The sequence below is a fragment of the Gekko japonicus genome, unplaced genomic scaffold, assembly GCF_001447785.1.
Source record: "Gekko japonicus isolate JY-2015 unplaced genomic scaffold, Gekko_japonicus_V1.1 scaffold4194, whole genome shotgun sequence".
Taxonomy (NCBI): domain Eukaryota; kingdom Metazoa; phylum Chordata; class Lepidosauria; order Squamata; family Gekkonidae; genus Gekko; species Gekko japonicus.
The window spans coordinates 65489-83796 of NW_015169305.1; the positions used below are offsets into that span (position 1 = coordinate 65489).

The 18308-nt window shown below is 47.8% G+C and overlaps 1 protein-coding gene across 1 annotated transcript in view; it reads right to left on the minus strand.

Annotated features, from left to right (window-relative positions):
* The window catches only part of LOC107114991 (adenylate kinase 9-like), a gene marked incomplete at its 5' end in the record, with an annotated part of 57565 nt that overhangs the window by 23788 nt on the left and 15469 nt on the right, over positions 1-18308 (minus strand). Inside the window, 2 exons of the mRNA XM_015416600.1 lie at positions 8082-8283; positions 8755-8968. Of these exons, the coding sequence (XP_015272086.1) occupies positions 8082-8283; positions 8755-8968 (416 nt within the window). The remainder of the gene's footprint in view (positions 1-8081; positions 8284-8754; positions 8969-18308) is intronic.

Genomic DNA, 18308 nt, shown 5'->3' on the forward strand with positions numbered 1-18308 from the left:
ATCTCCCTACACAGAATACTCTCTACCTCTGGAGGTTGTGGGCTCACCTGTATTTTAGCCTCTCTCACTTGCCCAAGAGAGCAGGGAAACTTCCATTCATTCCCCAGTCCAGCCGACTGTGGAGTTGGCTGAATTTCTGCTGCTCCCAGGAATGAAGACTGCCTTGAGACAGTCCCTGTTTTCTTCCACTTTTTGGGCTTGGGGCAACTGGGATCTGTAGGCCAGCAGATGAGGAAGCCCCATTCAACCCAGTGAGTAATACCCCTGCAGGCCCCTCTCTGGAACTACAGCTCAATTATACCTGGTGGGGGAACATTTTAAACAAAGAACCACAGCCATCTCCAAGGGTCTCCCGAGAGCTGAAGAATGGTCGGCAGGCAAATGGCCATGGCTGCTCCTCCACTGTGTATTCTGCATAGATTTTGACCACTCCATTTGGCTTGAGTGAGGTGATGATGGGCATTTCCCATTGTGCCTGGGGGACTGGCTCCAAGACTCCGGTCCAGCTCCTCATCTGTCATCAGTTTGAGGGTGAAGGGAACCCGGCGAGCCTTCATGAGAATGGGCGCCACTGCTGGGTCAAGGTTGAAAGAGACGGATGGGCCGGTATACTTCCCCAGGGATCCGTTGAGGACAGTGGGAAACTCTTTGCAGATGGCCGCAATGTCTACTTGGCTGGTGCAGTGGACCCCTGTCATGTGGATACCCAGTGGCTTAAACCAGTCCAGGCTGAGTAAACTGGGTTGCTGGTCTTGCGCAACCACCAAATACAGGGGGCCGTTGAAGTCCTTGTAGGTGATTGGGCTAATAGGGGCCGCACACAGAGACGAGATCCTATAATGTCTCCCAGATGCTCCCACTCTAGGAGTAGATCCCCACGGGTCTTCCTGCCCCCACCACCTCCGGCTCTCTCCTGGGATCACCGCCAACTGCATTATATCTATGGGGCTTATCCACCCGCATCCATGCCATGGTTGACTCCAGCAGGTTACTCTGATTGGGATCGTTACTTTGCCTACAGGTCACAGCCACCCTATAGATCAAAGCCTTCAGCATTTCTCTCCCATCCTCCGGATCATCCATCTGATGACCCTCCTCGACATCGACTGGATCAATATTGTCCTCCCAGTCCCCCTAACCCACCGTCAACAGATCCGACTGGTCAGATCAAAACCACTCTGGTACAATTACAAGTTCCTCTGACTCGGCGGATGAGGATTCCGATATGGGGGCTTCAGATGTACACAGCTCCCCTGATCAGCCTTTGCTGAACCAGGCAGTAGCCGATGACCAACCTATATCTCCATCTGAGAATTTAACCTCCTATGGAGAAGTTACAACCATCGAGTTTGGCTGAGGGTGGGAGAATAAAAATTCGGCTCCGGTCTCCTGGACTCTATACATATGGTCCAGGCGTCTTGTTGACACTGGGGCTGATGAAGGCTTCTCCCATGGTGCTTTTGCAGCTTGGATAACCCCCATAGAGATACCTCAGTTGGCGTTGATCCTAAGACAGAGGTGGTGGTGGGGGTAGAAAGACTCAGGGGGATCGACTTCTGGATCAGGTACGTCTCGGAGACAAAGCATTAGCCTGCCTTTGAGAGCAGTCTCTATAAACTCGGTCATCGATATTGACAGGTTCAAGAAGCAGATGTGGAGGGCGACGCTGCATGCTGTTAGAGGCGTGTCGATTCCGACGTGAATCGATGTTGGGAGCCTCTGACACCGTCAATGTCGATGACGGGGAAGGAGAGGGAGAAGGCTCTGCATCCATCGGACGACTAAGGAGCTCCACCACCTTGATATCAGAGTAAGGATGCTCCAGTTGTTGTATAGGAGAGTCCAAGAGTTGAATGGTTGGTATCGGCGGAGCGGTATGGGCCTCCGATGCCGATACTGCCGTTGGAGCGGGAGGCACTTTAGGGGCATCACCCAGTGCAGACACCGCTACCTTCCCCTTCTTTGCCGCCTTTAGGGACTTAAAGGAGCCCTTTTTTGCGGACTTATGCTCCTTACTTGACTTGGCCCTCTTCTTCACCGGAGTGGAAGCAGAGGATTGCACCTTCAATGCTGGTGGCTTCGACGTCGGTTGGCCGATGTCGGAGGAGGGCCTCGATGCCGGAGCCGTCGACAGTCTCTCAGACTCCATCACTGAGGGAGGATGTAACGCCAACTCAAGTAGCGCCACTTTAAAGGGCAGAGTTCAATTTTTCCTTGTCTGGTTCAAAACCTAGCACATTGCCGACAAGACTCAGGTCGGTGAGATTCCCCCAAACAAAAAATACAGAGGGTGTGGCGGTCAGGTGGAGCGAGTTTACTGCTGCAATCCTTGCAGCAGTTGAAAAAGTCCCACTTCTCCATAAAAAAAAAAAGGAGAAGAAAGAAGTGGGTTTTTTTGGGGGGGAGCCCGAAGGCCAAACTGAGGTAAACCGGCAACTTCCCCCTCGACAAAAAACCCCCTTTTTTTTAGTTTTTGAAGAACAAACGAAGAAAGGCTAAGAAAAAAGAAGAAAACTGAGGAAAAAATCTGAAGAGCCATGAGGCAAACAGCCAAAAAAAAAGAACCGATCAGACTAATGAAGAAAAGGTATTTCCAATGCGGCAGTAAGAAAGGAACTGGCGGGATGTCCGCGCCCACCCCTCTGGGCATGCGTGGTGGCGTTCCTGCACATGCCCGAGGTCTGGGCGCGAAAATCCATTAAGAGCTTGCTACAATGCCAATCGATCCCGCGTGTGCGCACTAGATCCCATGGGTGTGAAGCACAGAGACCACATTGAAGATCTGGCGGGATGTCCATGCCCACCCCTCTGGGCATGTGTGGTGGGGTTCCTGCGCGTGCCCGAGGTCTGGGCACAAAAATCCGTTAAGAGTTTGTTACAATGCCAAACTCTGTATCCCATGGGTGTGAAGCACAGAGACCACGTCGAAGATCATGCCGATGCCCAAGACTGGCACTCAATGGCCCTGGAAGTCCTTGAGGTTCAAGTCAAATGGCTCGAGGCACCACCCGTTTGACTTAGGGCAGATACGCTGGAACGTGCTGGTGGGAATGATGGACAGTGCAGACCTGGTGTTGACTTCCATCTCACAGGGTATGTTCTGGACCTTGACTGCCACCTTGATCTTGGTGCTTGTTCAGGGCTGCAGCGTCAGGCTGGGGATGCTGTTGGTCTTGGCAAGTGCGGTGGAGTGGAGTGGGTGCCCCGATTTTCCACAATTCCAGCATTGAGCATCCCAGAACTGGCATGACTTCCATTGATGGGAGCTGCCGCAGCTGGTGCAGGGAGCTCCAGAGGGTGGTTGAGCCCCCTCACGCTTCCTTGTAGCAACTCTGGTGTGGAGGACTTCCCCCTCTTCATTGTCTGTAAAGACATCCGTGCGAGGCTTTCCTGGTGAACACCCTCTGACTTGCGGGACGGAGGTGGATTACACATCTGCTGGATCTCTTTAGTCAACTGCTTGGCTGCCTCGGTGGCGATGGCCTTTTTGTAGGCTGTCATAAAGTCGAGGTTGTGCTTTGCAAAGAGCCAACGCTGCAGTTTCTCGTCTTAGAGACCGCACACCAGACGATCACAGAGGGCCTCCTCCAAGTTGTGGAAGTTGCACTGGAGCTAAGTCTTTCAGAGAGCTGTTATGTAGGCAGTGATCGACTCTCCCGGTGCCTGGTCTCTCTTGTAGAAGGCGTGCTGGCAGGAGACTCTGGAGGCACGAGGCGAGAAATGATCTTTTAGCTTGCCCTTGAGTGCGTCAAAGGATATGGCGGCAAGGTCCTGTGGTGCCACGAGGACTTGGGCAGTCTCGAAGGTAGAGCGCCCACAGAGGCTGAGGAAAAACAGGTTACTTACCAGTAACTGGTGATCTTCGAGTGGTCATCTGTGCATTCACACCCATGGGATCTAGTGCGCACGTGCTGGATCAATCAGTGCTGTAGCGAGCTCTTTTAATGGATTTTCATGCCCAGTCCCTCGGGCATGCACAGGAACCCCACCGTGCCTGCCCAGAGGGATGGGCGCGGACATCCCGCCAGTTCCTACAAACCACCGCAAATCAACCCCTATTCAAAATGTAGAAGCTGACAGCAGCGGGGAAGGAGGGCGGGTGGTGTGAATGCACAGACGACCACTCAAAGATCACCAGTTACTGGTAAGCAACCTGTTTATCTTCGACGTGGTCTCTGTGCTTCACACCCATGGGAGATTAGCGAGCAGTAGCCTACCTGGAGGAGGGTGCTGGCAGGTCTTTTACTGCGTAGCCGAAGATAGAATGTGACGTCCCATGTTGGTATTAGAGGTCTTTCGGACGTCTAGGGCGTAATGCCTGATGAAGGTGTTAGGTGTAGCCCAGGTAGCGGCTTTACAAATGTCCGGCAAGGGTACTCCCCGAAGGAAGGCAGTGGAAGTCGCGACAGCCCTGGTAGAATGAGCCCTGATAGGGCCAGGCAATGGCTGTTTAGCGAGTAGGTAACATAGATGGATCAGACCTACAATCCACTTCGACAGGCGCTGGGTTGTGATGCGAGTACCCAGCCGTGTCGGAGCGTACGAGACGAATAGTTGTGAGTCTCATCTAGTTGGGAGTGTTCTGTTGACGTAGAACAGGAGAGCGCGTTTCACGTCTAAAGTGTGTAGTAATTTTTCTTCAGCTGATGTTGGATTTGGGAAGAAGTTAGGGAGTAAGACCTCCGCCTGCAGGTGGAACTCTGACACCACCTTTGGCAGGAAGGAGATGTCCGGGACGAGGCGGACTCCGTCTGGCAGGAATGACAGGAAAGGGGTATCATGGCGGAAGGCCAACAGTTCTCCCACTTGCCTAGCCGTGGTAATGGCAATTAAAAAGGCTGTTTTCCATGCCAGGAGTTTGAGATTGCATGTTGCAAGTGGCTCAAATGGTTTCCGCGTAAGCCTAAGGTGGCGGAGAACGAGGGGAAGGTCCCAAGGAGCAACTGGAGCCTTGACAGGAGGGTAGAGGTGTAACAAACCTTTAAAAAACCGTTTGGAAATTGGATGAGAAAACAAAGTGCATCTGTCAACTGGAACATGGTAGGCTGAGAGAGCGGCCAAATAAACTCATAACGATTAATGGGAAAGTCCCGAGTCAGCTAGGCTGAGGAGGAATTGGAAAACTCGTTCGAGACCCACAGAGGTGGCTCGAGGGGCGTCATCTCCAAGCGAAGAACAGAACCTACACCATTTGTAATCGTAGGACCTCCGCGTAGTGGGTTTCCTGGAATTCAACAGGACATTCCTTATACGGGCGGAGAAGCCGATGTCATTATCCTCCATGCCGTCAATTTCAGCTGTGGTATGTTGTGATGTAGGACGGGGGAGTCAGAGAGGAGGAGGAGGTCCGGAGCTGGAGGGAATTGATGGTAAGTTCCCTGTGATAGCTCGAGGACTGCTAAAAACCAAGGTTGTCTTGGCCACCATGGAGTTAGTAAGATACAGTCCGCGTCGTCATTGAGAAGGTCCTGTTGAGAAGGTACTGGTTTCGGTTGGACGACAGGAACAACGGGGTTTGGAGTGACTGGAGGATTGAGTGGACGACTTGGTTCCAGAGTATGGTGGGACGGATTGAGTATAGGAGGACGCGACAGAGATACCAAAGGTCCCGACTTGTGTGGGGATCTCGAGCTATGAATGGAGTGGGTCGAGTAGCGATCCCAATCAGAATAGCCCGCTGGAGTCAACCACGGCATGGACGGTTGGTAAGCCCCGTTGAGGTACCTTGACTGTCATTGATCCCACGGTATTGGCGGTTGGGAGGAGCAAGTTTGCTACCACAACGTCTGCATCTATTGAAAAATCCCCACTTCTTCTCCATAAGAAGAGAAGTGGAGAAAAGCGGTTGGGGGGCGGCGGCCCGAAGGCCTGAGGTAAATTCCCCTCAGAAGAAAATAAAGGTTTTTTAAAAAGTTTTTTAAAGAACAAATCACTAAAAAAGATAAAATAAAGAACGGAAATAATTCCTAAGAGCAGAGAGCTGCGAGGCAAAAGCAAACAGCGAACTGATCAGACGGACGACGAAAGAGGCCTTTCCAACGCGGCGGTAAGAAAGGAACTGGTGGGATGTCAGCGCCCACCCCTGGGCATGCGCGGTGGGGTTCATGTGCATGCCCGAGGGACTGGGCGCGAAAATCCGTTAAAAGAGCTTGCTACAGCACCTATCGATCCAGCGCGTGCGCACTAGATCCCATTGGTGTGAAGCACAGAGACCACGTCGAAGATCATGGCCTTAACGATCTCATGGTCGGTGATCTCGTTCGCTGTGATGCAGAACTGGAACTGGGAGATGTATGCATCCCAGTCTTCCATGGCGGCATCGAATGGTTCGAGGTGGCCCTTGACAGCCAAGCTGTATGATCGAGTAGTTGGTGAGGTGATTCAGCCAGATCTCTTCTAGTTCCTTTGTCTAAATCCCTTCCTCATCACCAGTGTTAAATAGTGGGTTCACGAGACGAGCGTGGTTTCAACATAGCTTCTTTATTAACAATTTAACAACAACACACATGCAGCGAACCACAACTATATACAAAACCCATAGCCCAAAACACCTCCCCAAAATACAAACACACCAATAGGCAATTAGGCACTTAGGGACCCTTAAATGCACAGCATGCTTCATGCGGATGTTCCCTGATTGGGCGGATTGGCAAGGGCAGCCAATCCAAATGTAGCAGCTAGGAGCCTCTCAAACAATAAGTGTTCACTCGAAGCTCTCAGTACACAACAGGCATCAGCTTTCTGGATCTTGACTTCACTAAATCGACTAGATTACAGCTAAGAAGAAGTAGACGGTGATTTGGATCCAGTGAGCCATCAGCAGAAGAAACTGTTTGTCATGGATCTTTCCCATATTCCCCTCCCTCCAGATATCCCTTCTGACTCTGGGAATAAATTTCTACAAACATATCCGGGACACATGTGGATTAATAGCCATGCTGGTCAGGAGGCTGCAGTGAGGAGAAAAAAGGGGACAAAAATCACTCTTTTTGATTCTTCCATCAACACAACTCCACCAATGGGAGAGGAAGGAGAGGGTGATTTTGCTTCTCCACTGCAACCTTATAATCCATGTGACTATTGATCCATGTGGGTCTCATATCTCTAGAAAGGCACTTTCCTGAGGTTTGAAAAGACTGTTGGGGGGAGTGGAAACACAGGAAAGAGCCATGATCCTTGTATGTGTGGCGCACTGGCTCCATCCCAGTGTTTTGTGCTACTCCAAGTCACCAGACCTAATAACATCAGCTACACTATTTTTGGCTCACTCCTCTAACATGGTATATACCCACTGTTGTGTATGCAGACCCTGAAACCATACCAGCTATTTATTTCCACACAAGGGGTTGCAATAAAATGGCCCAGGGAGAGACAGGAGAAACAGGAATTGGGTTTCCACTGGAGAAAGCCTACATGCCAAACAGAGGAAATGAATGCTGGTCATAAAAACCTGATGCGAGAGTAGGGAGACATGGGCTATGTGCCAGGTAACCTAACTGGACGAGTTTGGGATATCTCCCATGAAGACAGGATTCCTAGCTCTGAAATGGGGGAAGATGTTCAGAAAAGCAGGCAGAACAGTAGAATCTTCCTTTGTTCTTGCTTCAGATACTTTGCCCAGATGCTGTGACCTGTAGGGATCCAAGCTCCTTTGCAAAGTTCCACTGCAAAGGGGGCAGTAGGGAGTTTGTGGATGTATTTGCTCCATCAAAGGTAACTGTCCTGTATTGTAACTTAGCTAGGCTCACGTTTTTGTATTAGATCTGTATCCTCAAATCCTACTCATAGGCTGAAGACAGCTCTTATACACTAAGAACATGTATGCACACGGGGGTGGATGGGGATAAAGTAATTGGAAAGCTATGCTCTTGGTACTCATTCAGAGGCAGCCTTGCCAGGGTTCCCCAGGACACTGGTAATGTGATAGGCTGGGTTTTATATCTTGGGGTAGTGGCATGAAGACAAACACACTTTTACATGCAGGCAATCACACAACACGCATGTGAGAACACACAGACTGAGGGCGGGTTTGTGACATCCCCCAAATTCTAATGTGAATTAAAGAAATGAAAGTTACTCACCCTGCAGTACTGCACACGGTGTCCATCAATGCAATGTCTAGAGCCTGGATGGCAAGTTCATCAGGTGCAGTCAATCCTTTGTGAAGGTGCCACTTCAGCATAAGTGCTAATTCAGTGTCTGGTTGATCATTTAAAATCATACGTATAGCATCTCCCATGGAAAGTCGCTTTAATCCATATATACTTGCAAATTTTTTGGCAACTGTAAAACATTTTTGTTACGAACGTGAAGCCTTAATCATATCAGTGTGATTTGTTGCTCATGAGTTGCTCATGCTTTATAAGGAAACAAATAATGTCTTCCAGAATATGAAACCTGCAAAGAGCAGTGTATAGGAAGGGATCTTTGCATCTTCAACACTACCACCAATAGCTGGACTGAGAAAGTACTTTGCATTTAAACTTCTTATTTAAGCAAAAGCTGAACCTAACTTGTTGAGCCCCTATAATTCTCTTTTAAGGGTGGTGGGATTATTGAGATGGCTGTTTTTTTGTGAAGTGCTACAGATGCTATACAGTATCATCCACCATCAAAGGACATTAAATATAGTATACAGTATGCAAACATATTGTAAGAAACAGTATTCTATTTTATAAAAATTTTATGCTTCAAGGCGAAAACCATATTAACACCACTTTGTATCTATTTATGAATTAGTCTCCATAGGCCTACCTGTTGTCTTGCCAGATTTTGGAGGCCCCACTATTGCAATCTTGACTGGCATGGTAGGTTTAGGTTTGGGCTGACGAATATATTTGATAGGATTTTTCATAAACTTGTCTCTATTTTCTTTGCTTGCAAAAAAATAAATAGAGTTTCGATGGATAACTGGAAAAGTTGGAGTGTCAGGACTTTGATAAGACTTGATTGTTTCTCCTTCATTTAGCTGCAGAAAATACAAAGCTGCTGATTTTCAGAAGTGCTGTTATAACCACTTTATAATGATAAATTCAGTGAGTTTTAACAAGCCAAACTTGGCCCTAGGTGTGTGTGTGTGGGAAGTTAAGCAAAGCTTCTATGTTATTCCATTTTAAAAACTGAAAATGTAGGCTTCTTCACTAATGGTAATCAATATGTTCCTGCCACAATTTAGGTTTTTGAAGCCAAAGTTCTACTTCAGATGCTTTAAGGCGTTCAACAACAACTTAGAGAAAATTCAGGCAAGATATTTCTGACAACTTTTAGGAGTCTCTAACTGTATACCATATTCGGCACTTTGTATAGAACTGGACCAGCATTTTACTGAAACAAGAATTTGGCTAATAACATTTAAATATTGGCTCAGGTTACATTTTAGAATTTCTTCAAACTCTTTACTTTCAAGGTTAAAAAGTGATCCGTATAGTATTATCCCTTTTTAAATTTTATAAATAAACAATAAACAAAAAAAAGTATAGTATTACCTGGCTTTTAGCCATTGAAAAGAAAATCCAACAACTGGGCTTTTCAATCTATTTCTTCCTGCCCTTCAATGAATCTGCTATCTTTCAAACCATTAAACAAAGGTTTTTTGACCTAGAATTTCAAAAGCTAAATCCTCTACAGCCTTATTTTTCTTCTCAGGCCAAACTAAACCTCTCCATCCAGCAAGGGAAGATGGCCAGTTACTTTTATAACCTAGATCACCCTTCTCATCATAGAGCTTTTACATTGGCCTGACTAAATATTTTCCCCTCAAAAATATTACCTGGTTGGTATAACAAAGTCCCTTTCCATGAAAGGAAATGTATCTGTCCTCTAAAATCGATAGATTCAATCCACCACATCGTCTTGGATTGTCAATTGCACGCAGGTCCACGTAAGAAACTCCTTGCCTCCCCACTATACCCTAAACATTGTATTAACAATGACAGAATAATCCAATGTCTATTAAATGACACAAACCCGGACATCACAGCTCTGGTCGCTGGATTCTTTGCTGAAGCGGTTAAAGATAGATACAAGCTTTCTGTATGATCAGTCTTATTTTGCCGTCTCTGTAATGTCTTCTTGCTCATATTTTATCATACCATGTATTTTACTGATATGCCATTAAAGATATTTGATTTGATTTGATGTAGGTCATTTAACTATCAGTTAAACCATGTCAATACAAGGTTGCCTTAAGGGACAACTCAGAGAGACTTTTGTGATTCTTGGGAGCTCTCAAGCCATGGTGCTGGCCTTCAAAATATCCTACATCTTCATGTTTCCTGTAGCCACCAGTACTGCAAAACGGACTACCTGTGATACATGACACTATAATGTACCCTAATAAAGGCATGAAAATACTATAGTCAAATAGATCAAAGACATAAGTCATACAATTTCTACCACAGACTTTTCTTCCATGGTTCCAAGATGCAAAACAAAGTTGCTTGTAGATATGCAAAACAAAGTTGCTCCCAAAATAGATAGCTTCTTTGGAAGCAACTTTGTTTTGCTTGTAGATATGCCTATCTACAAGCAACTTTGCATCTTGCATTTTGTAACTGTGGAAGAATGGAAGATTTTATTCACTTACCGTGAAGCTTCCTTCTCGGTGGTCTGGGAGTGGGGCAGTCCTCGACTCCTTACTCCTGGGACTTACTCCTCCCTTTCCACAGGCAGGGCTCGCAAAACTTTGATCCTGGAGGGGAGGGGCTTGTCCTCTGGATCCCCAGTCATTAACCAGACAGAGACAGAATATGTGACTCTGCCCATGTCATCACCTGCGTGGCTTCCTGATTCAGCCGCCTGAAGTGCATCCCGCCTTGTTTGTTGATGAAGGCCTTCGCCGTCACATTGTCTGTTTGAACGAGAACATGACAGTCTACTAACCGACTTTGAAACCGTACCAGGGTGAGTTTTACCAATCTCAATTCTATGAAGTTGATGCTTCTGGTCATCTCTTCCCCTGACCAGGTTCCCTGTGTCATATGTCCTAAGGTATGTGCACCCCAACCAAACAAGCTGGCATCTGTTGTCACCACTGTTCTCTTGGGTTCCCTCAGAGGCATTCCCACCATCAGCCGGGATGGTTTCAGCCACCACCACAACTCCTCTTTCACTGTTGAGGGCACATTTACCTTCCTGGTTCTCTTGTGTGCTATGTTCTTCTGAAAATATCTGCAGTGGTCGTGTGTGGAACCTGGCCCAAGGCACCAGATCCTGACAAGAGACCAATAGTCCTAACAAACATGCTAAGATCATCACTTCCACTGTGGAAGCCACCAAAACCTGATTCAACAAGTGTAAGAGCTTTTCTCTTCTCTCCTGTGTCAGGAAGACTCTGTCCTGTGCTGAATGAATCAACACTCCCAGGTGGGTTAAGGTCTGGGATGGTTTGAGAACACTTTTCTCCAGATTTATCACAAACCCGTGGTCCCGGAGAACTTGCATTGTTAAGGCTAGATGCTGATGCACCTGCTGAGATGAGCCTGCCCTTATCAAGATGTTGTCGAGATAAGGAAACAGGGACATGCCCCTCAACCTCAGCACTGCTACCAGTGTCACCAGCACCTTGGTGAAAACTCTCGGTGATGACTTCAATCCAAACTGGAGGGCCCGATATTGGAAATGCCTCCCTTGGTAGGCAAAACGCAGGAACTGACGATGAGTGTCCTGGATTGGAATGTGCAAGTAAACCTCTGAAAGATCTATTGAGGCCATGAAGTCCCATGTCTGTATAGATGTGAGGATCGATCTCAATGTCTCCATCTTGAACCTTCGAGTTTTTATGAATTTGTTCAACTACTTGAGGTCCAAAATGATGCTGACATTCCCATTCCTTTTGGGGACCATAAAGAAGGCGGAATAAACTCCTTTTGATCTCTCCCCTTCTGGGACTGTTTCTATGGCTCCAATATCTAGAAGATGTTGAATCGCTTTCTTGAGGAGATTGTGTTTGTCTGACAACTGCTTCTTCGGCAGTTCCAGAAACCGACCTGGAGGGAACTTCATGAACTCCAGGGAATAGCTGAGGGAGACCATTTCCAACATCCATTTGTCCGTGACAGACTGTTGCCACAGATAATGAAAGTGCTGAAGATGGCCCCCTACCCCTGTTGACTTCAAACATAGTCATGCCGAAGTTCCCTTCTTGGGACCTTTGGTGTTCTGCCCAGATTATCCAGAGAAGGGTTGTGATCTCTTAGGTTGCCATCTGCCTTTGGACGCTCTATTGTAGGACTGTCTATCATCTCGCCTGAAGTCACGAAAGGACTGGAACCTTTTCTTTGATTTTCCTTCTTTCTTCTTTGAGGGAAGGACACGGTTCTTGTCCTTGTCTTCAATCAGGTAACTCTCCAGTCCTGCACCAAGCAGATTAACTCCCTTGAAAGGTACAGTTGCTACCTTTGCTCTAGCTGAAGGATCAGCATCCCAGTTCCTGAGCCAAGTGTTACACCTCGCAGTAACACTGCAGGCCATTGCTCTAGCGGATAATTGAAGCGCATCCAGCGAAGCATCCCCTGCGAACGCCATGGCTAAAGCTATCTTCTTCAACTCGTCTTTCAGACTCTTGGGAATGCCGCTATCTGCCATTGTAAGGCCTGAAGCCCATGTATAAGCCACTGTGGCAAACAAGGACCCAGTTGCAGACACCCAAAGGGAACTGGCAGAGGCTTTAAAGTCCCTTCACAGAGCTTTCACCACACGCTTGTCACAGTTGTCCTTTGGGAGGCCATTTTCATCCATAGGCAGGACAGAGGTAGATGACAGGGAGTTGACTGGATCATCAACCACTGGCAACTTTATTTTTTGGTAGCTTCTGGAATAAGAGAGTACAACTTCGTGAACATTGGGTTAGTTGACTTGGGATTAGCTGGATGCTCCCATTTAGCCATCATGATATTATAGAAGGAGGCCGGCAAAGGAATCCCTGCTGCTTTAGTTTTGGGTTTGGGGATAGCTTTGTCAGACCCTACTGGAAAGTCTGCTGCCTCTGTGTCATTCTTTGTTTTAGGTGTGTAGGAAAGCTCCAAGATTCTCAGGACCTTAGGTAACAACCTATTATACAGTTCCTGAGGAAACAGCCTAGCTTGAGTGAGAGGAACCGCTTCATCTTCTTCCTCTGATAATTCTCCCTCCTCCTTCTCTGAGACAGAGGCAACTGATACAGAATTCTCCTCCAGGTCACTAAACAGAGGACTATGCCCCCCCTCTTGAGGAAGTCTTTCTGTCCTTCTTACTAGGAGGGGAACTATCCTGAACATCAATATCTCTATGCCTTTTGCCTCCTGGAATAGAGGCAGGTGCCTGCTTCCAGAGATCTCTAAATTCTTTCCTCATTTCTTCCTTCAAGCAGGAAAGGAGAGAAGTCTGAGTGTCCTCCCTCGACAAATCCGTGCCATGTGAATCTTTCCTAGGGACTTGGGAGGACTCTAAGTCATCCTGGGAAAGGAGGCTTGAAGGACCAAGTGTCTCCGCCATTTTGACCAGCTCGTGATTCAGCAGAAAACAGACTGAGTCTTTCGGAGCTCCTGTGCTTCCTGCGTCAGCAGGCCTGCAGGTGAAAGCACACAGCTCCAGGATGACCTGGGATCACGCCAGTCGAAACCGCACCACCCGGCTGTTGCCCCTACCCCCACCACTCCCTCCAAGACTCTCCGACAGCACCGAGTGGGAAAGCACTCCTCCAGCGGCAAGCAGCTGTGCGCAGCAGCGAGGTCAGTTCCCAGCTGCTGTGTCCGTCTGAGGGCCTCCCAGAGCTGCTGGCAGCCACTCTCAGCATCTTCCATGAAGGACCTGGGAGGGGTAAAAGGCAGCTTTTCTTTCCCCCGCCTCCCATCTGACTCACTCTTCCTGTGAATTCTTCCTAGTTATCTTCTTTCTTTAGCTTCCAGGTTCTTTGTGCTCCTTCCGAGCACAGCCAGATGTCCTGCAAGAAAGGCAACGACGGCGGCGGAGCGATCCGATGAAAGAACATGGTGGCGATTTAACACCAAGCAGCAATCGTTCCAGGCGGGGATTGGCCCTGAGATGCGACAACACGGCGACGCTGCTTGGCAGGAGCCAATTGGACAAAGGCCAGTGCAGGAAGTCGTCGCACAGTCGCAGACTATGGGAGCTTCCCCAGAAGGAGCCGCTGCGGAGCCTGCCGAGACAAGCTTCCACCATAAGGAAAAGAACACACACGCCGGAGGGTTGCCTGGTAGGCACTCACCTCCCAATATATATACATTGTATGTGGCCCTAGTTAGGAAATGTAAAATGCTTGTAAACCGCTCAGAGCCTCCGGGATTGAGCAGTATAGAAATTGAAAGTATAAATAAATAAATAAATAAAGGCAGGGCCGGTAAGACTGGGGATCCAGAGGACAAGCCCCTCCCCTCCAGGATCGAAGTTTTTCCAGCCCTGCCTGTGGAGAGGGAGGAGCAAGTTCCAGGAGTAAGGAGTTGAGGACTGCCCTACTCCCAGGACCACCGGAGAAACTGTATGTCTGTGGTAGAAATTGTATGACTTGCATCTTTGATCTATTTGACTATAGTATTTTCATGCCTTTACGGTTTGTTAAAGTATGCATCTGCTTTTCTTGTATGAATTTTGATAATAGAGTGTAAATATACAAAAAAAGCAAGGGAAAGCTTTTGTATATGTGATTTCTATAGTGTCATTTATCACAGGCAGTCCTTTTTGCAGTACTAGTTGTTGTAATTGCCTTTTGTCTTTCCTGTAGCCACCAGGCAGATTAACTCTGTGAATGCAAAAACTATGCCCCAGGGGCTCTTAAGGCATTATACCAGCCATTCCATAGGCCTCCCATCCAATGGCTCAAGAAACTGGTGGTGGTGGTAGTTGCATTTGCTGCTAGCAAGGGGGAGGGGACAAAGGGAGGCAGAAGGAGCTGAGGAAAGAGGGAAGGGATGGGGGGGCAGTGCCCTACCTCTCTCACACAAATTCTTTGAGACTGTACATACAGTTAATAATAACTTTCATTGTTTTAGCTAGGCCATAACAATCACTTGTGCATATCTCATTACACAGTTATTAATTGCATAAAAGAAAAACAGGTTGCTTACCGGTAACTGATGATCTTCGAGTGGTCATCTGTGCAGTACCACACATGGGTTGGGCACCTGCGCACGACTTCGTCCGGAGAAACTTCTAGAGCTTTACCTCAGAAAGTTTTTGGCGGGCTCTCTTCTCGCCCTGGGAAGCAGGCATGAACTGCGCATGCCTGGAGCGGGAGAGACAGCCGCCTCCCACTCAGTTCCTTCGACCGCTACTGGTAAGTCCCATCAAGCCAAAGAAAGGCGAATAGGAGATGCCAGCAGTGGGGAAGGCTGGGTGGGATTATGGTACTGCACATATGACCACTCGAAGATCATCAGTTACAGGTAAGCAACCTGTTTATCTTCGTCGTGGTCTCTGTGCAGTCCCACACATGGGTGATTACAAGAGCTGAACCAGTTGGAGGAGGGAGCTGGCAGCTGCAAGAGACACAAAGAATACTGATTAAGACACAGCATCATTGGCTGGAAAAAACACCCATGGGTCCTACCTGGAGATGTAGCAGGGTCAAGCGAAGAGAGATCACAGCACCGACTGGCCGAAGGCAGCATCTCGTCGAGCTTGGACATTGAGTGCATAGTGGGTCACAAAGGTCGATGCTGAGGACCATGTAGCAGCCGCACAGATGTCCTCCAATGGGACACCAGCCAGGAAAGTGGTGGATGTCGATACTGCCTGTGTAGAATGGGCAGTGACAGAGGTAGGAATGGGTTGATGTGCAAGGTCATAGCAAAGGGCTATGGTGGAAGTCACCCACTTGGACAAGCGTTGAGAGGAAATGGGCTCCCTGATATGAGGGGGCCCATAGGCAAGGAGCAGCCGAGGAGATTTACGTATAGGCTGATTCCTATGTAAATAGAAAGAGAGCGCTCTGCTCACATTGAGGCAGTGGAGAGCTCTCTGAGGTGCATCAGTCGGATTCGGAAAGAATGAAGGTAAGACAGACGACTGGGACAGGTGAAAGGCAGAGATGACTTTAGGCAGGAAAGAAGGATCTGGTCTAAGGACAACCTTCTCCTTATAGAAAATTGTATAGGGGGGATCAGCCCGAAAGGCAGCTAGTTCCCCTACTCTGCATGCAGTAGTAATCGCTACAAGGAAGGCAGTTTTCCAGGAGAGTAACCCGAACTCGGCCGTGGCCATGGGCTCGAAAGGCTTAGACATCAGTTGAGTGAGAACGAGAGAGCGACTCCACAGAGGCACCAAAGGCTTCCCAGGGGGAAAAAGGTGGAGGAGACCTTTGAGGAACGACTTAGTAAGGTGGTGAGAAAAAACCGTGGATCCCTGTATCAAGGGATGGTAGGCCGAAATGGCCGCTAAATGGACCTTTAAAGACGAGTATGCCAGGCCAGTGTTCTTTAACAAGACGAAATAGGAAAAAATCTCACGGAGAGACGACTGGAGAGGATCAAAGGACTGATCAGAGGCATATGACTGGAATCTCTTCCACTTCAGAGCGTAAGTGGCATGGGTAGATGACTTCCTGGCATTCAGAAGGACTTCGGACACTTCAGGCGGGAAGTCTAATGCAAGATCTTCCAGGCTGTTAACCGAAAGAAAGCAGGATCGGGGTGGAGGACCCTTCCTCGATCCTGAGAGAGGAGATCTGGAACGACAGGGAAAGGATGGAATGTCTGGTTGGAGAAGTGAAGGAGGTGTGGAAACCAGACTTGGCGTGGCTACCATGGGGTGACTAGGATGCAGGACGTCGCATTGGGCATAATCTTTTGAACAACCCGGGAGATCAGGGGAAACGGAGGGAAGAAATAAAACAGGGTCCCCGTCCAGGTGTGGAGAAAGGCATCTCCCAGGGACCGAGCGGATGGTGGACCGTGGCTGAAAAAGCGGGAACACCAGGCATTGTGTGCAGTTGCAAAGACGTCTACGACAGGGCGACCGAACTTGAGGAATACAGGTTTCAGGTATCGGTGAATGGACCATTTGTTGTCCGAAAACTGGGAGCTGTTGGATCCCCAAGCATCGAGAATAAATCCACGTTTTCAAGAAAAGCAAAATTTATTTCAAAGCATTGGAAAGACACTCAAACACGTTCTTTGTTAGAACTGACTACAAACAGTTAGGGCAAGCATAATAAAGGGATTTGAAACAGATACAGAACCAATGGGTCACTTTCCCGCTGGCGGGTGAAAGGAAACGGTTGCGCGCTCATTCCCTGAGAACCAGGCTATCTCCAGACATAACACAGGTGCAGTTCTCAGGCTCTAAAAGCAACAAGCTGGCAATGAAGCGAACTCCCCCAGTACGTCCTCCAGTTGTTTGGCTTAGGCATTACAGCAGAGTAAAATAATAGCACACAGGCAAAGGGGGGGGGGTAGCAACTGTACAGAAGAACCAGCAACACAGAACTCCATGGCAGCTTGCTGACACAGAGTTGAAGCATCAACACCCTGGGATCTGGACATAACGGTACTGGGTCAGGGGGGGTCACCTAACAGGATGACCTGCGAATAATACAACTATAACTACAATATATTACATTGGCTTAAGGAACTGAGGAAGTAAAGATCAGAATAAAAAGGTTAAGTTTTAAAACAGGTGTAGAGAATTAATCAAAGGGCGTAGACTTTCCAGTTTTCGGGGGGAGGGGGGCTCAATACGTTTGGAAGGGAAGAAAGCTCCTCAGCCCTCGCAAAGATTATGCTGATGGAATTAATGGGCTTGGAGGAGGAGTTTAGAAATAGATTTCCATTGGGAGAAAAACAGAGTTTTTGGAAGAAAATTAAACACAACTGCTGTAATACTTGGACTGAACAGAGGATACTTAATAGTGGAGGGGGGAAGCAGCTGGTTATAGTCATGTGGTCAAGTCAGATATATGGTTCAGGCAAGATATTTTATATTAATGCCCCTGAAGTAGAGTTTTGGGTAGAGGTATGGCACCCAGATGAAGGAAAAAGACACTGGAAAGTAACTGAGGGGGGGCTTGATGTTGACCAAACACATCAGACAGCAAGGGCCTTCAGGTGTCTGAATGGGGGTTGCCCGGATTGTTCTAAGAGGAAAGCTAGAGGCTAACAACAGTTAAATCAGAATAGAAAGAAGAAGAAGGAGAAAATAATCAAGAAACAAATTTGGTTAGGGATTGTGAGAACATATAAATTAGATATGATGACAAAATGAAGCAAGGTTTTTATAATCAGAAGACCCAGTATGAAATAAAAAGAGGAGGGATTTGTAAGAAATGCAATAATATAAGGGGCTTCTGATTTTAAAAGAACCTTGCTTTAAAAAAA